Source organism: Histoplasma capsulatum, genomic scaffold, assembly GCF_000149585.1.
Source record: "Histoplasma capsulatum NAm1 scaffold_10 genomic scaffold, whole genome shotgun sequence".
Taxonomy (NCBI): Eukaryota; Fungi; Ascomycota; class Eurotiomycetes; order Onygenales; family Ajellomycetaceae; genus Histoplasma; species Histoplasma mississippiense.
In genome coordinates this window covers 377,792-401,044 of record NW_001813973.1, presented here as the reverse complement: position 1 = coordinate 401,044, position 23,253 = coordinate 377,792, and the positions used below count along the sequence as shown (strand labels likewise).

Sequence of the window (23,253 nt, the reverse complement as noted above, 5' to 3'; positions counted from 1 at the left end):
ACTCAGCTTCTTCTGAGGGAGATGAGCTAGATATTAGGCCACTGGGGCAAAAGAGTTCAATCACCACCAGCGCCATGCTGGTATAGAGGGGACGAATCACCCAATCCAATCCCTCCAACACTAGATTCGTCGACTATATTTCATCTATTTTACCTACCTCTTCCCCTCTGAAGCCCCTAGCGGTCCAGGGGAAATTTTTATCTATTAAGACACGTGGAGCTGAGCCACCTGTTTCGTGTGATGCACTCCGCGAGCTCGCAACAGTGTGAATTTTTTTTTTTTTTTTTTCATTATTATTTATTCATTTAATTATCATTTATTCACTATTTTATTTTTATTTCAAAGTCAAACACTCAGGTATCAAGTGTGTTGTTAAACCCCTTTTAGTAACAGATAATCACCATGTGGTTGCTCAATGCTTTGCCCTGCGGCCCCGATCCCTTTGCCCCAGTCAGTCAATAATTGTTGTCTTACTTCTTCTTCAAAAACTTACAAACTTACATTGTTAATTATTGTATCATAGGCTATTCCCTGTTTATCCAGGGTTATTCTGCATTTTAAGATCAAAGTATTACTAGCAACCATGCAACCATACAACATTAAAAGTCTTCGCCTCAACTTCTCCCCTAGTTCGACAGCCATTCGAACGTTTATACTGTACATTTCTCATTCATTGCCAAAAGGTGGAATCAGGTAACCCTTCGTAGTTGTCATCAGAGGGCCGTTGGGATCTCTCTCATTGATCTCGTCGATCATTCCCTTCTCTTCCCAGCCTGCCACCGCTCTAGAAGTAGGTGTTCAGGTGGAATAAACTGAAATATGACTAGCATGTAGCCTACAAGTATTAGTCGAATGAAACTGAAAAATAAATAAATAAAATAAATAAATAAAATAAAATAAAATAAAATAAAATAAAATAAAATAATATAATATAATATAATATAATATAATATAATATAAAATAATGTGTGTAATTGCTGAATCCTGTTCAACTTCATATTCTACATGATTGAGGATTGGAATTCCATGAAATTTGAACTCCGCACACTTCACGGAACCCCTTGCAGAAACCGTTGGACGTCTGAGCAGGTGTAGTGGGCATGTTTAAGCACGGTGATAGAAATGTAACTTCTTGTTATTCAATCTCTCGCAATGAGCAAAATTCTGGGTGGGAATCTCTAAATACCTCGGCTCACTCAACGCAACCGATATTGCACATTCGGTTCGAGCAAAGTGGTATCCCGGCTACACGGTATATTCAAGTATGGGTTTGGGGTTGGGGAGGATTGGAAATATAGAAATTCCCGCCATCTCCCTTTCCTCTTCTCCTTTAATTCTTGGACTTGAATGCTGCGCAGATATATATATATGTGTATGTATATGTCGAAACATAGAGTTCCGTCGTCAGCGTTGTCGCGTCTGTTCGTATCAAAGTCCCGTCCCAATAGAAGTCGCAATCTAGTCAGGAACGCATATTAACTGATAGCTGCCAGGTTTCTTGGACTGGAGTAGCACATTCGGTCTGCCGAAGAACCAGAAATTGCTCTTTCGTACATTCATGATGGCGGTACAACTTCCACAGCTTCCTGATGTCGAGAGGTTGAGCGACAGGGTAATCCGGATCCTGGGTGGAAATCCGGGAAAGGTACTGTAGATATGACCATTATATTGATTCACCCCCTTTTGTTATCTGTCTTTTTCTCTCCTGGGAGAGTTATTCAAGATGCTAGGATAAGAATTAGCCCCTCGAACTGTTTCGCTAGGTATTCTTAGGCATCTCCCATACAAATCCAGAAAACACCCGAGAATGTGTTATCTTGATTTTTCTTCACGTCTTCATTTATGCCATGAAGCGAGCTGTTCTTAGAGTAGATTCCCTCACTAACCATCCAACGACAAAACATCCTTTATGACAGTTTACTCTTCAAGGTAACCATCCCACTGGCCCTTTCCCCAAGTATGATTGTTAATGACTGACCGGATGCAGGGACCAATACATACCTCATCGGTCAATGCCATGAGCGTATCCTCATCGACACAGGGGAAGGTCGTCCAAGCTGGACCGAAAACCTCAAGGCTGCCCTGAAAAATGAAAACGCCACCATAAGAACCGTCCTCTTAACACACTGGCACCATGATCACGTTGGGGGTGTGCCCGACCTGCTCAAGATCTGCCCTGACGCAATGATACACAAGAGCCAGCCTGATGCAGAGGGCCAGTTAGATATCGAGGACGGGCAGATATTTCAAGTCGAGGGCGCAACGTTGCGAGCGTATAGCACACCTGGCCATACGAAAGATCACATGGTATTCAGGCTCTGCGAGGAGGATGCGTTGTTTACGGGGGACAGTATGCTTTACTTTTATTTATTTATTTTGTTTTTTTTTTTTCACCTCTTTTTGTTTCATCCCAATATTTTAATCAAGGTTTCCGCATAACTACTCACATGTCACCCATCTGCTTACCCGCCTAGACATCCTCGGGCATGGCACCTCCGTTTTCGAAGATCTAGAGGTCTACCTCTCGACCCTCGAAAAGATGAAGTACTATTTCTCCGGCCGCGCCTACCCGGGCCATGGAGCTGTGATCGCGGATGGAAACTTGAAGATAACCGAGTACATCAAGCACCGACAACAGCGGGAGGATGAAGTGCTGCAAGTGTTGGCGTACGGTAGTTTAACGGCTGAGAGAGACGGGCCGTCATCCCCGGTTAACGGGGAGGAACTTCGACGCTGGACGCCGATGGAACTGGTGAAAGTCATCTATCGTGAGGTCCCGGTGACTTTACATGTCCCGGCTTCGCAGGGGGTGTTTCAGATTTTGAAGAAGTTGGAGAGGGAAGGAAAGGTTGTGACGGGAGAGAGTGACGGGGAAGACCGGTTTATGATCGTTCTGTGATGTATATGTATCCTTATAGTTTTTCCCCGGCGCTTCTTTGCTCATATGATTTACTTGCTTGCTTGATTTGTTTCGTTTTATTTGAAGAGTTGTATGAATCATTACGATGAAATCAGAAAAATACAAGTTTTCATACTATGAAGATTGCAGTGAGGCCATATTATTTAGTTACAACAGAAAAAATATTACCATTATTACTATTATGGCAAAAACAGGCAGAGTTCCCAAACTCCTACATTTCACTCAGTGGATGCAACTCCTGGACCCCAAGCATCCGGCCACCAGTATCTATTCTCACATGTAAGTACGGTTGATATTGCCAGTTTACGGGCCCATAGCTAACTCGAATCACTTGACGAAGAATTCCGCCTTCCTGAATGTCGTTTAATCTGTAAAGCTGGCGGAATATGTATTTCTTGTGGTGGCTGTGGTGGTGGTGTATGCATTGTCAGGGGTGCAACAACGACGTTAACAGGTTTCCGCCCGGGTGTGCTCGTCACGCTGGATGGCGGCGTATTTACGGGAGGCTGTTGATGGTCCCCGGGCCCACCAGCACCATAACCTGCGTGAATATCGGCGGTCATATTCAGTGCCATACTCGGCGTCATAGCATTAGGGACTACGTTCGGGTTCATATTCGGGGCCATGTGATGCGCCGTGTTTACGGCCATATTCGGATCTGCGACGGGGGTCATGTAATGAGTTGTATTCGGAACCATGTTTGAGGGGCCATTTTGAGGAACGACTTGCTGATAGGTGGGTGAGCTTATTCGAATGGGAGGCTGTTGTTGTGGCTGTTGCTGCCATGGGAGCTGCTGGTTTGCCTGAGGAGGCGGCGAGTGGGAGAAATTAGGTACTTGTCCCGGTTGCTGCTGTTGATATTCAGTATTTCCTTGGGGTGGGTGATGCTGATTCTGATGATGTTGCTGCTGCTGCTGCTGCTGCTGCTGCTGCTGAAGTTCCTCGTGGTACTGGAGTTGCTCGAGCCCTTGGGGATGATGGGGCTCGGGATATATTTGCTGCTCCGGTTGGGGAGGCTGCGGGAACTGGGGTAACAGCTGTTGGGGGGTTTCCGCAAACCCCTGGGTTTGCTGAGGTTGCAATTGCTGTGGGCCATATGAATAATTCAAGGAGTCAGGCGGCGGAAATTGCTGTCCATGCGATGGTTTCCGACGTGGATGCTGCTGGAGTCCACCTGGGAGGGGAGTCGATGGTGTCGTCGTAACCGTCGGGTTGGGTACTGGAACTGACATCTCCATTGGCGGGGGCTGAGCAGGCTGATGGCTAACATACGTCGCATGCGAAGGGCTACGTCGCGGGGGAGGTGCGATAGGTTGCTCCAAGCATAGCGAACACCAGCCATCCTTGCCGCGCAGGGCTTCAGAGATGCCCACAGTCAAAACACAAATAGTCACTCTAATCGCAACGGCGAACCGTTTTGTGGAGCAGCCGTAGCAGAGCTCGTCGCAGATGACGGCGCGGGGAGTGGTATATTCATCGTTGGTGTAAGGTTGCTGGTGCTGGTCTTGGTACGCCATGGCAGAGGACTCCTCTATGAAACCGAAAGGAAACAGAAAAGAAAAATAATATAGAGAAGTAAAAGGCAGACAGCAGGCCCTGAAGATGTTTGACAGGAAACGTCGCGACGTACTCCGTATCAAGGAGCAGCAAATTCCCAACTAAATATTTTCCAGGTCAACGAAAGGTGGAAAGGCCCTCATTGAGGTATTGGGAATCATGGTCAATGCGCCGCACAAGAGCAACGAAATAACTGCCGAGCATCCTGGGCTTTATCAATCAACACTCAAGCCCAAGCCCGAGGCTGTCTGCGGACGAACAGGTCTCAAAAACCACACCTCTCTTGAGCCTCACCGCAGAGTGGGTGAGACTTACACAGCTTACGTGAAGAGGAAGGCATGTGGCCAGCTGCCAAAAACGCCATATCGTCGCTCATTCGTTTGGCTTTCAGCCAGAGTTGAAACTGGGTCGAATCATGCAATAGTGCATTCCGCAACAGAGGAGGATTCCCTGCATTTTGTCGACAATGGATCCAGCATTTGAAAAGCCATTGCATTTTTCTGTCGTTGAGCCACTCGGTAGATGAAGTCGCCTGACTGGCTTGGGGCCGTTGAGACTGAACCTTTCCGGGAGCTGGCGCTTGCTTGGCGGTGGTTCTGTGGCAATCTGGGCCTGCGCCTTCAGCAAATAATAGGGAGATATAGTCCAACGATCAACCCACAAAGTTTGATATGAGAGGGACAGAGTCAGCCCAGAGTGGATGGCTATAAATAAATGGGAAGCTCAAGATATTGACAAAGTTGAACGTGGTCCATGCTCCCAATTTTCGACCAGAAAGCGATTCTCCGAAACCACCATCCATAGATTTACTCAGCACTTAACACATCACCTGTTAAGTGTAGTTAGCGGGTGGGGGATATGTATGCTTTTCCTGCATGAACAGGAGTGCCTCGTTATGCTTCTTAGAGGTGGCGAATATTCACAACCCATAGAGCTGACTCGACAACAGGTGTCCTTAGAAATCATAAACATCTCGCTGGATGAGATTATGAGCAAAAAGAGTGTATCCTTAGGAGCCTGTTCACGCGAACTTACTAATTCGCGGCATCAGCAGAACTGTTGGAGGTATTCATTCATGATCTTGTATGGATTGGGGTTTGGAGGTTGATGGAGCAGCTGGCCATAAACAGACTAGCGTTGCTTATATAAAAGCTGATCTCGACGCGCTCAGCCTCCCCCTCGATGCAAGCCACTCAGGAGCCTCTTTTTGTGACCAGAAATCTGGATTGGGTTAGTTCACATCGGGCCGGTGTGGCTGAGATTGCTGAGATAATACACTCTAACACGTGACATTATGGCCTATCAATCACAATGGCAAAACATCTTCTACTATCTATCTACGCTGCTGTCAAGCCCTTTCTCACCTATCTCATTAGACGTGCCTATCGTTCTGACATCTCCAATATTTCCCCCCACGGTTCCCTTCGTTCTGTTGTATTACATAGACTTACGTGGTTCCATTTTTCTCCGAAGTTACCGGTCCCTCTTTCGATGCATGCGCGCGGGTTGCCCGTTTGCATGCCATTTACATACCGTAAAGTTGCGTATCCAAATACCCCTCGACAACTTTTGCGAAAACACGGAATCTGTTCTGCATATAGAAATTATTTCTATTCGGTTGAATCTCGCGAAGAAGGGAGTTGGGCTATATCCTCGTGACCCTGTCAATATTTTTCGTTCTTGATTCTAAATGTCTATTTTCGGAACAGTAACCGATGTACTGTAAGAGCAGGGGAGAAAGGAAAACATATATATACATACTCTGGAAGAAGGGATAAATACGCGGCGTGATCTGAAGACAGAGAAAATGCGCACCCCACTTCGCGCTTTCCATCACGCTCTTCTCGCAGAAGCCATCTTGTTCTCGCGCATTCGATTGCCCGCGGTTATTCCCCTGGTTGTGCGTCGGCAGTACGGTGGTGCTGTCTGTGCAGATTGTCGGAGGAGCATGAGGGATGGGCGGAGAGCTGGTGAAGCTCTCGTCCTTGCGTCTCTGCAACAAGCACAGGGATCTACAACGGCGCTATCAAAAGTTATTTGTCGGAGTGGCCGAAGACACCGACAGCAACAGCAGGTTAGAGTGATTTCTAGCGGTCAGGCTGATTCTGCTGGGGTTTTAGATGGAGCATCAGGCATGTCTGCGGCGAATACTAGTGGACAGAGGCTGTACGGACCGATTCAAGAGTATGAGACGCGCGTGCAGTCGGGGAAATTGAGGGACGATGCGCATCAGCAAGGTAATATATATATATATATATATATATACATATATATGCGTATTTTCATTTCTGCATTTTCCACATCCGTTCTTGTGTTTTATCTCTACATCTGTGCAAAGTACCTTCATTAACGACTATCATATTTTGTTTACTCATTTTCTCATTCCGTAGAGATCGTCCAGCATCTCCAAGACCTCCACGAGATGCTCCGCTCCTACATTCCACCAACTGTAGTCCATCCAACCCTCGAGTCCCTCCAAGACCCAGAACCGAAAACCTCTTTTCTCAACACCCTATTCAGCCGAAAGCCGTCCCCGCCAACTACGACACAGATCCCAGCTAACTTACCTAAGGGCTTGTATATGCACGGCGACGTAGGTTGCGGCAAGACAATGCTGATGGACCTATTCTTCGATACGCTGCCAGCAAATATCACATCACGTCAGCGCATCCACTTTCATAATTTCATGCAAGACGTGCATAAGCGCCTGCATGTAATGAAGATGAAGCATGGAGTCGAGTTTGATGCGGTACCGTTTGTTGCGGCCGACATTGCGGAAGGGGCGAGTGTGCTATGTTTTGATGAGTTTCAGTGCACGGATGTGGCAGATGCGATGATTCTGAGGAGGTGGGACACGCCTTTTTTTTTTTTTTTTTTTTTTTTATGGCATTTTTGCTCTCCATCCGTTGTCACTTCCTGTTCATCGATGCATAAAATAAAGGTATTGACGGTTTAATCAGGCTCCTTGAATCCCTCATGTCCCACGGCGTCATCCTCGTCACAACCTCCAACCGCCACCCAGACGACCTGTACAAAAACGGCATCCAGCGCGAATCCTTCATCCCCTGCATCACCCTCCTAAAGACCTCCTTAACAGTCCTTAACCTCGACTCCGCCACGGACTACCGAAAAATCCCTCGTCCGCCTTCAGGGGTGTACTGCCACCCGCTCGGCATGCCGGCTGATCGTCACGCGGACAAATGGTTCGAGTACCTGGGCGACTTCGTCAATGACCCACCACACCACGCCGTGCACCAGGTGTGGGGACGTGATATCGAGGTGCCGTTGGCGAGTGGCAAGGCTGCGCGGTTTACGTTTGACCAGCTGATTAACCGGGCAACAGGGGCAGCGGATTATCTTGAGCTGATGCGGAGTTACGAATCGTTTATTGTAACAGATGTACCTGGGATGACGATCGAGCAACGGGATTTGGCGAGGCGATTTATCACGTTTATTGATGCGGTTTATGAGAGCCGGGTGTGTTGATTATATCTGCCTTGTGTCATAAAGTATCTATGACACTTCTCGCTTTTCACTAACACGAGAAATTTTCCATGTAGGCAAAACTCGTCCTCACCACGGCTGTCCCGCTAACGAATCTCTTCCTCTCCGAAGAAGAACTTCAAGAATCAATCGCTGAAAGTGATAAATCATCAGCGTCATCAACGGCATCATTATCATCCATAACAGTTAACAACAGCCAGGATGAAGTACCTGAAAACCTCCCAGACTCCATGCGACATCTCATGGATGATCTGGGCCTGTCCATGTCCGCGCTGAAATCCAGCTCCATTTTCAGTGGCGACGAGGAACGCTTTGCCTTTGCGCGAGCCTTGTCGCGGCTTGCTGAGATGGAGGGAAAGGATTGGGTGGAACGCGGGTTGGGGATTGGAATGGATACGAGAATGGGAGAGGTGGAAAAGACTGCATGGAATAAGGCTCGGAGTCGGTGGACGGAGGATAGTATGTGAGTTCATTTTCCGTTTTAGAGGCTGGGGCAAAGTATATAGATTATGCATGTTTGGGCTTTATTTTTTTTATTTTTTTTTACGTTTTACGTTTCCTTTCTTCTTTTCCTTTTGAGGGGAAGGTACCCAGATATATTATAATATTCATTGTGTTTTGTCCACGCATTGTACTCATAGATCCATCCATTCTCGTGAGAGGTGAGTTGGTTTGAGGCTGGTGATACTGATGAATGAAATAACATCCGAGTTCTATGTTATCATTGTTGATTCTATGATAATACAAGATTGCTTTTGTTGGATCCACCTTATACCCCGCGAACCCTTTTATCATTCTCTTCCTTCTTCCGCTGTTCCCATTTACCTTTGTCAAGGGAGCGAAAGGTCTGAGTAACATATTGTCCTGCCCGACAATGGGTACAAATACACTAGGGCTATTCTTGCTTTATCCATTTCTTCTTCTTATCGCCACTTGATCCTTCAAGCTCAGTCACATTCTCTTCACCAACCAAGCTCAAGTTCAAGTTCAAGTACAAGGAAGGGTCTTACCGTGCCACTATCCATCACAACGTGGACAATATGAGGATATAAACCCCCCGTCTCTTATGTTCATATATACTCCCTTTGCACCGGGTACCTCCCGCTGGCATCGACTACTCCTCCACCCATCCAGCTTTTCTCTTCCTAACCGCCTGTGCCCGAAATTTTTCCTCCAGGAATTTCCCTGATGCCTTCGATATATCAAAGCCCGTTCACTCCCTTTCAAGGAAGCCAAATGCGATATGGCATTGAAAGGGGCCTCTTTCCAATCCGCTGGACATCCGGCCCACGGGAAGCGGAGCGGCAAATTTGCTCTTTCTACGACACCTTGTTGTGAAAGTCAAGGGGTTAATTTTTCCTTGGGCTTATTGCGAAGGGCAGTGGAACTTACCAGACCTACCTGCATACGGGGATGCAAAGGGACTGTCACTTGATATTGGGCTTCGGGGGGTTTGACACGGCTGAGAGCGTGTAGCAGTATTCTCCCTTCTCCTAAAAGGTCATTCGCGAAGGGCAAAGGGAAGTACCTGCGCATCTACTTCTTGAATTGTGAAGGGAAATGGATAACTTCCATGGCTGTGAATCAGTGACCTCACAAGCTTTAACCAGCTAGGTGTCAGCTATAAAAGCTGCGTTCTTTCCTGAGTCCTTGATTTTCTTTTCTTTCCCATCAAACTTTTCGCCGTCCATACTCATTTGCCTTCCTCTACACTACCACTACCACACCACGACTCTCGAAGCAAGCCTGCAGATATCTTCATGAAAACTTCTCAAGCAACCAAAATCTACCTCGCCCACTACACTTAATAGCTGTCGACCCGACCCGTCTCCAAATACGCGCTATCAACCCATCCGACTCAAACCACCCGTGGTATCCATAAAATACCCCGAACCGTTAAAGCCCATTTAAGTCTCCCCCCGACCCTATCCAAGATCCCCCGCTCCATCCAAAATCCACCTCGACTACCCCCCGAAGTTGCATTCGTACCACAGACACACGACCGCCATGTGCCTCGTTGAAACAGTCTACGGCGGCTGCGGCCATAAAATCGGCGGAGAAATTGAGCCCTGCTCAAAGGCAGTGTACCCAAACCCATGCGATAACGCGACCACGGGAGAAAAGAGATTGGAAATCATGTGTTCCGGATGCCGCAGGTATTATGGCTGCGATGTAAAACCGAAACCGAAGAGCGCGGAGGCTCATAGTGAACCTAAGGAAGGCGAGAGTAAGGAGAGCAAGTGAGTAGCTAGGCTCTAACTTTTGGAGAAGATCTTCATGCAATACAGATTGTGTTATTATGCGTGAAGTCTACTAGGAGAAGGGCCGGTGGGGTAAATTGATAACAAACAATTGGTTTGATGTGATATAGTTTTGCATTGATGGTATGCTCTGCTTTGCGTTGTTGAACCTTATTTAGCCCAGGGTTCCCTTGATATGCTGTGAAGTCTGGCTTTACCATGGTACTGTTATGTGGTCTACATCTATCTATCCTTGAAACCTAATTATTTTATTTTATTTTATTTTTTTGGTTTAAGCAAGGACTGAGAGAATAAAATTGGCATGAAAACCTTGCTTAACTCGTTCAATTTGCCCAATTAGCATAAACTGCCCCGCTGCCATCTTGCGAACGATGAAGTAACAGTATTTCCACGCCAGCCACATGTGTGTGCAGCCCCTTTTAAATAGACAAGTACCTCCTGTAGAATGCCCATGTATGTACGCAGAAGTTGATGATAAGAAGCTTGGAAAGGCTGATGATCAGGTTTCTCCGGATAATTTTGATGTGGATTGAACTAGTTAACTAAACCTTAACTACCCCCTTTTTCTTTCCCTTGTATTTTTGATCCTCAACCACCAAGAGATCCATGAATGCCCTTTCCGCGCGATAAACCGGCGATACCGTTCGAGTGATTTCTACCACAGTTCCATGATTGATTGATTGATTGGTTGGTTGGTTGGTTGGTTGGTTACAATTAAAAGTCCTATTGGCGTTCTTCAACCAATTTTTAAAACAATAACCCAGACACGTATGTAGCAGCTGCAGTTTTGCCCCTTCCCGGAGATTATGTATTATATCATGCCGAATGAAAAGAAAAGAAAAGAAAAGAAAGAAAAAGTGGGGGAAAAAGGAGAAAAATTGAAGAAGAAGGGGAGGGGGTCATACACACATGAGAGACAACAAATCCAAACTGACAAAATCAAAATCTATTAAATTAATCAAAAAGTAAAACAATAACAATAAACAAGAAGGGGGGGGGGGGGGGATTTCAAATAAATAACCCTATGGAGATCAATGAACATTTCATCTTCAATCAATACACATAAAGATGGTTATGTGCTGCATAGCCATAAGAAACATAAAAACATCATCACATATAAAAACAAAAAAGGGCTTAGAGGAATTTGGTGGGAAGATGAAGGAAATGATTTCAAAAATGTCGAAACACAACCACACAAACAAGCATACATACATGCATACATACATACATACATACATCAAAAGATAAAAAGGCCATCATTAATTTAAATATTCCAACAAGGAAATCCCAGGTCATTAGAGACACATCATCAGGGATAAAAACATAAAAAAAAAGCCTAGATATAAAACAGGAGGTCCAACCGTTTCAAAAGCAAAAAGGGAAATCTTAAAATACTCATCTCCAGAACCTCAACTTCCCAGCTGTCCTCTTCACCGTCCAGCCAGCCTCACTCGCCCAATCACTGACCGCCTCTCCAACACTCCTCCCGGGAGATGTCCTCCCAACAGAGCTTCCAGTTCCACTGGACCCAGTCCCCATAGTCCCACCACTACCCACACCCCCTAAAAACCCACCATACCCATAACCCGTACCCCCCGCCGCATCAAACTTCATCTTCCCCTCCATGACCTGATGAACAAGATTCAGCATTGCAAACGCCCCGGACCCCAACGCTCGAAATAGCGCTAGCCCAGCCACGCTCCACAGCACAAAGGCCAGGTACCCGTTACTGCCCGCAGATTTCTCAGTGAAGGACTCTGATACAGCCATGGCGAGAATCGCGTTTGCGATAACCCAGACTGACACCATGTACGTGCGCACCGCGCGGTAGTAGTCTTCCTGCATCTGAGCCTCCGATGGCTCTGGCAATGGTACCTCGAGCCTATCGCGCAGATTGCGTAGCGCCTCGTCGTAGCCGCTATCGATATCTAACTGTTCTGACGGCATTTCAAGCTCTACAGTGGAGGAGCCGGTGATACGCGCTGCGCCGAGGTCGGTGTGGATGCTGTTGTCGCCCTTGGTACCCCATGTGACGTCATGGGTGTTGCAGAAGGCGTAGACCTGTAAGGTGCAGATGTAACTTGGCAGCAAGGCGAAGTACTGCGCGGACGAGGTGAACATGTGCCAGGGATCTAGGTAGAGGAAAGACATGAAAAAATATAAGCCGACGGTTGAGAGGGTGGAGACGATGATGTTGGTGAAGGTGTTGTTGCCCAATTTCAGGCGCTCTTCCATCGGTTTCTTGCTGAGCTTTAACTGTGTGACCACCATGTATAAGGCGGAAAAGACTGTGTATATCATTATTATACAGTAGACGACCATGCCGGACATGAACATCTTCTTGGCTCTAAATGTAAGGTTGTTTGTTAGCTACGCGACTAATAATGCAGTGCATCGAACGGGGTGGAATAAGCCACATACCCTTGAGGCCGATTGCCCATTGACAAAATGAATTGCAGGCAAATAAGTAGTACGCAGGCATATCGTAATATTACAAATATATATTTCCCGATATTATGCCCGAATGGGTCATTGGTAGGGTCCGACAAGGCACCGCCAATGAAGTAGAAAGTGAGATAGAAATTCGCCTACATGTATGTCGAAGGACGTCAATGTCTGTTTGGTTCACTCGGAAGTAAGTATCCGGGACATGTGATGATCACTTACCAAAGAAAAGAAAGTAAAGACCAAAGAAACAAACTGATACAGAAATTCGATGTGCAATAGAACCTTCCTCGCAATGGTATGGTCCGTCCGCCAAATCTGGCGGAAATGTATGAGCGAATACACGGCCGCAAAAAAAGCGCCATTGAGCCATCGTCGCCGTTGAGAGATGAACTCAGGCACGGAATCTACATGAGAAAATATGAGTAAAAAATGTGCCCAAAATAGAAGGAAATGGTGTCAACTGTCAATAAAGTAAAAAGAAGAAGAAGAAGAAAACAAAACATACCCGGAACGTCGGTCTCCCCAACCGCACTCTTCACGAACTTCAAAACCCATCTTTCCTCTCGCTTAGCCACCAACTCCCAACACAAAATCCGATCTTCGGCAAGGTACATGTTGGCAGTAAACACATCTGCGTTCTTGCCATGAAGCATCTCTCCCTTGAAATACTGGCTCAATGGCCCGTGCCCCGTACTGTCGTTTTGCAAAGCATGGTATCGATACGCGCTCAAAGCGCCTGGGAGCACAGTAATATATCCAAAAACAGACTCGAGCGGTTTATCCAGGATATTCGACATTTTATACTCGAAATTCTGAGAAGCGACGAGCGGGTTAAACAAACCCAGCCACCCTTTGCCCTTGCCAGCTTTAATCTCCCCGGCAGCTCCCGCGACATTTGAGTCTTGATCGAACGCTTTCCAGAGATGGTAAAGAGCGGTGGGCGCCGGCTTAGTCCCGACATCAAGAAGGATGCAGACATTGGGAGTCAAGGCGCGCCCGAAAGCGTTGAAGAACCATCGATGCGAATTGAGTTTCTTCTCATTGCGCTCCTTCAGACAGAAAATGATCTGACACGGCATTATCCCCTTCTCTGCACCTTTAAATTTAAGATCCGGGTCCAGAGATACTTGAGTGGTGTATTCATACACATGGGCATTGACCGGTTTCTGATTCACGATATTTTTGGCTATCCCATCCTGGTAGACGCCCATGGCCGCAAGAGCATTCAATGTGCGCGGATGTACCTTTTGTCTGCCATCAGCAATGATGCAGACCACAATTTTCTGCCAACCGTCTTTCCCCCAGGTTCGAGATTTAGTCCGAGAACAAAAGTGGGTGATGTTTCGCATGATACCATGCATGGTACGCGTGAAATGAATCTCATTTTCATTGTACATCGTCACGCATACGAACAACTCCGTTTCACGCATTGTGCTCCCAATGTTTTGTCGTAACTTATACCCCCGAACAGTGAAATCATCCGGATCGCAGGTGACGGCCGTATATCTCATATGGGTGAATTCGCGGTCGTCTCGGCGGGGAAGAAAGCTGTGTAATATTGTGGGGATTTTGCATTCCAAAATAAGTTCTCCGTTGATAAGCCTAACTTCCTTCTTCGTCATCTGCGCCTTGCGAACCCCTCTACGCTCCTGACGCCCAGCTGGCGCTGGGCCATAATGCACATTCAACTTTGCCTCCTCGTCCTCGTCACCGTCCAAGTCAGCTTTACTCATCATGTCTTTTTCATCGGTAACAACTGTAGAGTCTGTGAGATACGTTTCAAACGACTGAACACTTGAACGGGCGTCATTTATTCGCGTTCTCCGTCCCCCAACAAAAGGGTCATCCCCATCATCGTCATCCCCTCCATCGGCAATATCAATACTCGTTTCGCCAGCAGAGGACGCCGGTGGACCAGTGAACAACGGGGCTGGGGGTAGTGGCCGCCTCGGGCTCCCACCATACCTGGAACTGGGAGTGCCAGGTCTAGGACTGCCGTTAATTTCTGCAGGTTCGTAATTCACGCTGGATACAGACGGGGGAGCACGTGCCCGTGAGCGTTCCGGGCCCTTCGAAGGAGTCCAGGGACGTGTTGGTGAACTTGATCGAGCGGGGAGATGGGGGCCGTCTACGACAGAATCAGATGGTAGCATACTGGGCGCTTGGCCAAGACTAGATGACGGGTGGGAGAGAGGGATAGAGGAAGCTGAGGCGGACTGTTGATGAAGTGGATGATATCGATGTGGCGAGGGCGGAGCCATGGAAATAGGGCTTCTAATGTGCACATTGTCAGTTAAAGCATCCGATTTAGATTGTTCACGGCTAGAAAAGTCCTGGGTCTCTAGTTGATTCTCCAGAGGTGAGAGTGTAATTGACTTGGTAAAGCCATCCTGGCGTTTCGGTAACATATGGGCTGCGGGCTTAGGAGAGCTAAGACGGAGAGGCTTAGGAACTATATCCCAAGACCGTGGTTTTCCGCAACGTGGAGAGCTTATCCATCCTGGAGTGCTTTGAGTGGGAGAACTTTCCTCCTCGATAGTCATGTCCTTCCAGGTGACGCGCAATTGTTTCTTGCTTTTTGGGGGAATTGTTGGAAGATCTAAGGCTTCACCAGCAGAAGCCATTGGGGCATCACGGAACGTAGGGGTTGGGCCTGGTGGAACGGCGCAATCATCCTGGTCTGGTTGAACAGTATCTTCCGGCTTTTTTGCCATTGCGGAGTGTCCCTTCACCGGGGTAGAAATTGGGGGACGAGTATTGAAAAAAGGAGAATTATTTCCCTGATCTACGTACTGTTGACGTGAAGGTGTGTTCTGGGACCTTCTGAATCTGCCCTCACTTCCTAAATCGGATGCATCATCCCCGCTCGCCAAAATTCCCCCGCCAGGCGGTAAAAGTCTCACGGACGAGGGATTGCTGCGCACAAGCGTAGGTGCCGAAGCTGGCACATCCTCATCGCTAGCATCGAGGATGGATGACTCGTCGGGTAACGCATACGATGGGGGGTTTTCATCGTATGTTGGTGGTGCGGCGCGGCTGTGGTGGTAGACGAACGAATCCATTGCTCCCCCTCAATATTTGCGCGCAGTGCTGGCCGGAATTTTCTGGCTGGGTTTTCGGGTTAAATTGGGGAGTAAAACCTTCGTCGCAAGACACGGGAGCATTCGTATTTAGTCAGGTAAAACGCTATGTTATGACGCTCATATATATTCTATACAGTCAGGTGCGATCTGTCGAGATAGGGTTATGTTAGCTATCGAGCTTAACTTTGAAATCGGTGCAACTATAGACTCGTCGCAAACGGATTCAACTGGGCTAATTTGAGCATCAAAAAGTCAGAAACAAGGAGGCAAAGAGATACCAGAAAGTAATCGCGATTAATCTGAATATCGCATTAGACAATGGCGGGGTGTAAACAGATCCGTGCTTGTGAAGTTTACCGTTAGAGAGTCAGAAACGTCACTCGAAAGCATCAATGAGGCAGTGATTCGCAATCTCAACAGAATGTCCCGGGCCTTTAACTAACGATACGAAAGCCCTATTGAAGAGTGACCGCGTGTATATGGAAGAGATAGGCGGGCGGAGAGTGGTACAGGGAGGACAGTGGAACCGAGAGGAGGCCCGTACATGATGCATATCACGTGATTTTGTTTATAAACTCGCCATTGCTGTGGCAACCGTGGGTTACATACAACGGATAATCTTGGCGCGGGGGTTGTCTTCTCGGAAATCCAACAACAAAAAATGCTACTCACTTAAAAAAGGCAAGATATTATCACACAATTGATCCTCATGATGAAGAATATTAAAATATATTATTTCATAACTACATAATTATATTGGAAGCTGACCCATGAATATAGAAGGCCTGGTAATTCCTCTGATTGTCGAGCGCGATCAGAGCTCTATCTAGCAAGCGACTATTCTATCTACAAGTGTGAGGGGTGATAATAGTGTGAAGAGTGAATAGTAGAGGATAGTAGAAAGGAGTAGATAGTAGTAGATAGTAGCGTAGTGGTTAGTAGCTAATCGCTAGCGAGGGAAAGAGAAGGGAAAGAAGATGTGCGAAATACATGCGTATAGATATATATATACATAGAAATAGTGGTAGCGAGAACATAGTAAGAAAAGGAAAGAATAAACAAAGATAAAATGATGATATATAACGATATAATAAACGACCATAAGCAAGTGCATTACAACAAGATAATTCTATTGCAAATGAATATTACTATCAAGAGCAAGTCAATTATATATCACACTTCCCGAAGAAGTTTATTCCATCATGAACACAATGGTGACAATTTGGATCTTGAGCGCTACAGTCAACATGTCTATAGCAACCCAGTCGACTGCAATCATCTAGACGAGGTGCGAGTACATTTGGTGATACCGCCGAAGCACCGAGTGACAGAAAATTTTTCAAGGGCTCAGGAGACCAGATCTCTGCCTCGTCAATCATGGAGCTATCAGCATTTTCCCACAGTGCAATTAGATTCTCCTCATCCTTGGAGTAACGTTTAGCAAGTGATTTTAGCTCAGCAGAATCAAGTCTCGCATAATCAATAACTTTATTGTCTTTATCATAAGATCTCAAAATCCCGTCATTGCCGATGTGGAATAGTCCATTGGGATCAGTTCGAAGATTATTCACAAGCTGCTGCAAATCGCGTGCCGCAGGTTGACGTTCTTAAAAGATTTAAAAGTCAGGAATTAGTACCATTAATCAGTAGAAGCGAAGAAATATTACCCAGCGACGGTTCTAGAGCTGTCACAGAAAGAATGACATTTATGCAAGCACTAGCGATCAGGAAGGCAAAGCACTGCATGATTGTATAGCAGTAAGTTCTGATTAAAGTTGAATTAATTTCGTGTGGGGTTAATATATAGTTATATAAAAAGAACTGCAGGGCGTAAACTGCAGGGCGTATTTTGAGTCCAGCCTGGCTATTTCAAAGTTAGAACTTGATAGAGATAAACCCCCTTGATTGTAAATATATCTTTCTAACCTGTACTTAATCATATGTTAATCATGATCAGTTATTAGAAGAATATCTAGTTATAGGTATTACGTTATATGATCAGCAAACCACTGTAGTGGGTCTGGAAGTCTGGAACCAATACCTTGGAAGCGCTTTCTAATATCTGTTCTAATCACTAAGGAGAAGTGGACGTTTTGCCCGTTCCTGAGGCGGTTGGAATAGTTAAAAATTAAACGTGGTTGAGTAAACTAATGTCCATCAGTTAATAAATTGTTAGTACTCCAAGAGCATGCACATTGAAAAGCTAGACTTTACATAGATAGAGAGAGCATCTGGCTGGAGGATCCAACTTGATAATACTCCGTTATTATTGTTGGTAACTACGGAGTAACGTAATCAACCACCTAACGCTCGTTTCCACCCAACGCTCGCCTTTGTAAATCAATTACAGTCAACTTCAAATGTTAATATCTCAATGAATATTCATTATTTTTAATTTTTAATTTGTAATTTATAAATATCAAGATTTATATTATAATATAGTTAAAATTAATTAAAATATAGATTCAATTATAAAATAAAATACAGTGAAATAAAATATATAATATTTGATTATAAATTAAGAAATATATGTTATATATTATTAAAAATTATAATTCTTATATAAATATATTACAACTTAATAAATATTAAATTATTTTATATAAAAATTCTATATTTTAATTTTTAAGAATTTTTTTATTTTTTTATTATAATTTTTTTTTATAAATTACAAGTAAACTATTGAAAATTCTTGAAATTTTAAATTTTAAAAAATAATTTATTAAATATAATATATTTAAATAATTTAATATAATAATTTATTTAAATTACATTTTTAAAGTATAAATAATACACAGTTATGACAAAAATAATATTTTAAAATATACATTATTATATAAAATTCTAAATGAATAAATATTAAATAAGAATTTTTAAATAAAAAGTTATATTCTATTAAAAATATTTAAAATCTATAAAATATTTAATTTTAATATAGAAATAATCAATATTTATAAAATATATTTATAAATATAGATTGTGTATTTTATTTTAAAATAGTATTTTAAAAAGTTTAATAAATTAATAATTCTATATTTTTTTCTTATAAAAATAAATATAATATAATATATATCTATAAATTATTGTTCTCTTTTTTAGAATAGTTTTGAATGAATATTCATTGAGATATTAGCATTTGAAGTTGATTGGGAGTAATTAATTTACAAAGGCGAGCGTTGGGTGGAAACGAGCGTTACGTGTGAGCTAACTAGCCACGTCGAGTGAGTTTGTCAGGTGGCAGTGGCTGAATATTTCTGAGTAATAATATTAACCCGGAATTGAATCCAGGCCCAATAGGGAACTTTGCTAGTAGATTTACGGATACATGGGAATAGGAATCGGAATAGGGATAGAAATATCTTAAACACTGAAGAAAATTCTGACACTTTGTATTGGCAATTGTACATGTATCTTCGTTATCATATCAGCGTGACACCATGTTAGTCATATGTGAGACTGGGCATATAATTAATGCCGATTTTAGGTAGCGAGTTAGTTATAACTAGCACACCACTGGCCACATGACTCATTTGTTGGCCCAATTTCAATATCAAGCATATGGTCTCTAAGGAATGCTTAGTAGTAATGAAATATCTTAAAAAAAGAAAAATGATTTCAACGAAAACCATCAACCCAATCCAGACAATATGTCTACTCAAGAGGTTGAAATCTTTCCTGTAATAATTCATTTTTTCCCTTATTATCCCAGTTCGATTGACGAATCAAACTGCGCATGAGATCTCTTCTAGTAGGGGGGGGGGGTTTGGAAGATGAATCCGGGTTACATGGTTTGCTTCGTTCAAGCATCAATCGGGGTCCTTGGATCTTAGGAATACTATTCCTTCTCTCTTCGCGTCTAACAGCTCCAGGCTTTGATTCGAATACAATTAATTACCTACCGGCGGATAATCACCTTAATTCCGCGCCAGTTGTTGTTCCAGCCTTCACAGGAAAGAGATGGCTGTTTTATTTATATGTATTTTGTGTAAGTTTGGTGCATACACAGTACACAGCTTTACATACAAAATGCCTGGTTATTCAATGTAGATCTCAAAGTCTGTCAGTGGTCATTCCCACCATCTATTCAGATCTTCAAGATATCAACTAAATCATACAAGATGCCACTCTTCTGTCGAGATTATATTCTGTACAGGAATCCACTGAAACTACTCCGTACTGTACCACCTCCATGTCTAGTTCTATAACAGTGGAAATATACAACCATAAGAAGAAGCAGATGAATGAAAGAACCACATTGTTAGATGATCCTCAAGTGAAGCAAGATTCTCTTCTTGGGTAAGTCAAAGGAGTCTCCAGCCATTTTTAACGCTTGTCTCCTCATAGGTTATGCACTAAGTTAAACTCACTAAAAATTAGACAATTCTTGGCCAGGGTAAGAGCCATTCTTCATTGAGCCAACAAGAACGCGGGATGATGGTCAACGGTGTGGCTCAGCGAAGATTGGGGAAGACTTGGGGTTGTGGGGTTGTGCAGTGCGTTGGTGGAACCATCCCGTTACGCCATCGACGGTGCATTCTGGCGGTGATTGGATGGCAGATGGGAGGGAGCTTGGTGGTTGGCACTGGTTGGACAGGGTGGAGAGGGCGAACGCGAGCTGACGGTTGGGTTGTGGAGGACCAAGGCGGGCTAGCTGGCATGGTGCAGATATGGGCTTACTCCTCGTCCTCCTCGTTGTCGCACGCGGTAGGTACAGGTACAGGTACAGGTACAGGTACAGGTACATCCATATACATGCATACACATCTCCGGTGCATGTGCTGTACATAGTACCCGTGGACTGTACATGGTTGAGAGGAGAACGAAAAGGTACCACTACCCACTGTGATACTCATGGGGTGGTGATGTACTCCTTCCTAGTATTTTTAGGGTGGGTTACCCTTTTTTGGGAGGGAAGCGTCTCCTGTATCGTCCATCTCCTCTCCTCGCCTTTTCCCCTCTCCGCTCCTCTTCTCAATCTCCTCCTCATATACTCCGTACTTGTCTTCTCTTCTGTCCGTCCCTCTCCCTCCATCCTGCCTCTGGCTGTGCCTCTGTATGGTTGTCTGAGCTGGTTAGCTATCGTCTGCTCGAGAGTGTACTTCTATACATATCTGTACACAACCATTTTATCCTCTTGCGTCATCCCGACCTCCAGTAGCTTGCCACCACCTCCAACAAAACGGCAGCCCTCGTATTCCCCTCTCTGCCTCGCAACAGCATTGCCATTTCGTTTTGCCTTTCTAAGAACTATAGTTTATTTGGATTTCAATTATTTATTTTCGACGTGAGAGCAACCCCTGAGAACTGAAAATCTCCCCAAAAATCCAACCATTCATTAAGAGAACGAAAGATGTCTGGGCCAGGACACCAATGTACGTTCATAGTCTCGAACATAAACTGAGGCCCCCTTGTCTACCCAATACACACAGCCATTCTAGTTCATGCTCATCACCAAAATATTAGATAATCCATTTTCGAAGCGGGAGACGTATAGCAAGAATGCCATTACTGCATATCGAGTCCTGACTCCCATCTCTTGGCTGTTGGTGGTTGTTTTTGGAATTTTCTACTCCATCCACAGGCCAGACGATGTACCCAACGGCTTCACTGTGTGGGAGCAGACACACCGAAACCCTACTCCGTTCTCACAGAGCAGTGTCGTGACAGGTGTTTTTTGGTGAGTTTTCGTCCATGTAAACAATCAAAATCTCACAGCGCAGTTCCTCCTGGCATAGACACATCGAATATTCAGTAGCTTATATCTTCGCAGGATCATCTTACTTATTTCCCAGCTTGGATACATCGCCAACTTGTTCTCTTCAAATCCCGCAAAAGTAACAAGCGCGGCAAATGTTGCCGGCTTTTATATCCTCAACAATCTCTTTGTTCTTGCCTTCGTCCTTCTCTGGGTCCGATCCAAGTTCTGGGGCGCAGAGATCATTGATATTGCAAATTTGATCAGTCAAGGCATTGTGTACTGGAAACATCATGATCTGCCTCTTGACATTCATCTTCCCGCAGTGGCTGGTCCGTATGCGTGGACTCTGTCAACGCTCTTCTGGAACGGAGCTGTTGCAGTCGGAGGAGACAATACCCCCAAGAGGATCGTTGCTAATGTGTTCATCTGGGTCATGTTTGTTTTTGGCCAGGGCCACATCGCGCGTAGGGGTGATTTTGCCTATGGATACTCCTTGAGCTTGTTGACGCTATGTAAGTTTTTTGTCTTCGCTGACTTTACATCTGCAATAATGCGCTGATCACAAATTACACCTACAGCCCTGGCTCTCAAGCAGTTCTCCCTCAAAATCATTTCACTTCAGTGGATCTTCGCGTTTGTGATCTTCGGTGTTTTCTTCATCACCTCACTCTCTGCCTCTGTGGCCAAATACCACAATAGAGACTTCTTCTTCCGCAGCTTTGCTGAGCCAGTTGACTCTACTGATCGCGAACGCCAGCCACTTCTCAGCGAGTGAGGATGTAGGCATGGCCACCCCGCTGAAGACCAGAGCGAACTGGGTTTTCGGTAGTTCGACGAACCTGGTGGCATCGACATGCTTTGACGTTTTCCTGTTGGCTTCCTTTTATGCCCGTTTAACCCCCAGAACTACAATGCGACTCGAATGGTCCTGATTTATAAATAACTTCTCAAAACCCATTTTTCAAAACGAAGGAGCATTTGCCTCCCTACAAATCCCCCTAACCCTTTTTATTCTTACCAGACGAACGGTTTTGGTGATGATGAAGGCGTGAAAGAGTCGGCTTGACATCAGCTGAATAAAATAAATACCCTGAACGATGGGGGAAAAGCTGAAAATCGACTTTCGTGGAAAAAGGAATGTTGGTAAACTCAACACACGGCTGAAATTTGCAACGTTGTTTCGAAAGGGACGATAAGGTCAAAAAATTTCTTTCCCTCAGATTGGAAATTTACCCGACTATGCCTCAATTTGAACGTATTAGTGGGACTGTGAAAAGGGACGTGTTTTTTAAGGGTGGGAAAGAGAGGGCTCACTAAATCGTTGCTGCTCTTCCCGCTCTCGGCTCCCTTTCTTTTATATTTTTATTTTGATCAATATTTCCTTATTTCAAATCATTCATTGCTGCTTCTGCCGCTATTATATTAGTTAGTTTTGCATCCTTTGTTAAATGTTAGTACATATCACCTACTCAAACAAGGCCATCTTCACACTTCTTCCTTCCTTTTGTTGCTAATTGGAAATGCATGCCTCAAGTCAATCTTATTCCCCCTTCTGTTTTTGGTTTTTTTTTTTTTTTTTTTTTTTTTTTTTTTTTTTTTTTTTTTTTTTGGAATTTCGCAACACCATCATCATCATCATCATCATTATCATTCCGTTTCCGAAGGATATCGAACAGTTATCTTAAAAATTGCGTTCAAATAACTAATTTGATAAACATAACTCCTAGTGAACTTTTATTTTATCCCCTTGAAAAAAATGAAAAACACCCTGCGCACAAAAAG

The 23,253-nt window shown here is 44.6% G+C and overlaps 8 protein-coding genes across 8 annotated transcripts; 4 read left to right on the top strand and 4 right to left on the bottom strand.

Annotated features, from left to right (window-relative positions):
- Positions 1-666: 666 nt before the first annotated feature.
- On the bottom strand, positions 667-1,102 carry HCAG_08013 (predicted protein; the record flags this gene model as incomplete). Its single annotated transcript, XM_001536854.1, has 2 exons — positions 667-784; positions 1,047-1,102. The coding sequence occupies 2 exons, from the start codon at positions 1,100-1,102 to the stop codon at positions 667-669; spliced, it is 174 nt and encodes a 57-aa protein (XP_001536904.1).
- Positions 1,103-1,561: 459 nt separating this feature from the next.
- HCAG_08012 (conserved hypothetical protein) lies at positions 1,562-2,899 on the top strand (the record flags this gene model as incomplete). Its single annotated transcript, XM_001536853.1, has 5 exons — positions 1,562-1,645; positions 1,764-1,868; positions 1,930-1,957; positions 1,988-2,350; positions 2,475-2,899. 5 exons carry the CDS (start codon positions 1,562-1,564, stop codon positions 2,897-2,899), a joined length of 1,005 nt encoding a protein of 334 aa, XP_001536903.1.
- Positions 2,900-3,131: 232 nt separating this feature from the next.
- HCAG_08011 (predicted protein) lies at positions 3,132-4,437 on the bottom strand (the record flags this gene model as incomplete). The annotated part of the gene is made up of 3 exons (XM_001536852.1): positions 3,132-3,187; positions 3,450-4,183; positions 4,256-4,437. The coding sequence occupies 3 exons, from the start codon at positions 4,435-4,437 to the stop codon at positions 3,132-3,134; spliced, it is 972 nt and encodes a 323-aa protein (XP_001536902.1).
- A 1,847-nt stretch (positions 4,438-6,284) lies between these two features.
- Positions 6,285-9,033, top strand: HCAG_08010 (conserved hypothetical protein; the record flags this gene model as incomplete). The annotated part of the gene is made up of 6 exons (XM_001536851.1): positions 6,285-6,714; positions 6,868-7,324; positions 7,438-7,954; positions 8,038-8,444; positions 8,623-8,643; positions 8,928-9,033. 6 exons carry the CDS (start codon positions 6,285-6,287, stop codon positions 9,031-9,033), a joined length of 1,938 nt encoding a protein of 645 aa, XP_001536901.1.
- A 955-nt stretch (positions 9,034-9,988) lies between these two features.
- On the top strand, positions 9,989-10,288 carry HCAG_08009 (predicted protein; the record flags this gene model as incomplete). Its single annotated transcript, XM_001536850.1, has 2 exons — positions 9,989-10,221; positions 10,270-10,288. The coding sequence occupies 2 exons, from the start codon at positions 9,989-9,991 to the stop codon at positions 10,286-10,288; spliced, it is 252 nt and encodes an 83-aa protein (XP_001536900.1).
- A 1,349-nt stretch (positions 10,289-11,637) lies between these two features.
- On the bottom strand, positions 11,638-15,752 carry HCAG_08008 (chitin synthase 2; the record flags this gene model as incomplete). The annotated part of the gene is made up of 5 exons (XM_001536849.1): positions 11,638-12,589; positions 12,664-12,830; positions 12,910-13,094; positions 13,196-14,818; positions 14,846-15,752. 5 exons carry the CDS (start codon positions 15,750-15,752, stop codon positions 11,638-11,640), a joined length of 3,834 nt encoding a protein of 1,277 aa, XP_001536899.1.
- Positions 15,753-16,965: 1,213 nt separating this feature from the next.
- Positions 16,966-17,519, bottom strand: HCAG_08007 (predicted protein; the record flags this gene model as incomplete). Its single annotated transcript, XM_001536848.1, has 3 exons — positions 16,966-17,024; positions 17,095-17,379; positions 17,441-17,519. The coding sequence occupies 3 exons, from the start codon at positions 17,517-17,519 to the stop codon at positions 16,966-16,968; spliced, it is 423 nt and encodes a 140-aa protein (XP_001536898.1).
- Positions 17,520-21,123: 3,604 nt separating this feature from the next.
- HCAG_08006 (predicted protein) lies at positions 21,124-22,246 on the top strand (the record flags this gene model as incomplete). The annotated part of the gene is made up of 4 exons (XM_001536847.1): positions 21,124-21,145; positions 21,237-21,450; positions 21,544-21,983; positions 22,050-22,246. The coding sequence occupies 4 exons, from the start codon at positions 21,124-21,126 to the stop codon at positions 22,244-22,246; spliced, it is 873 nt and encodes a 290-aa protein (XP_001536897.1).
- Between the last annotated feature and the right edge of the window lie 1,007 nt (positions 22,247-23,253).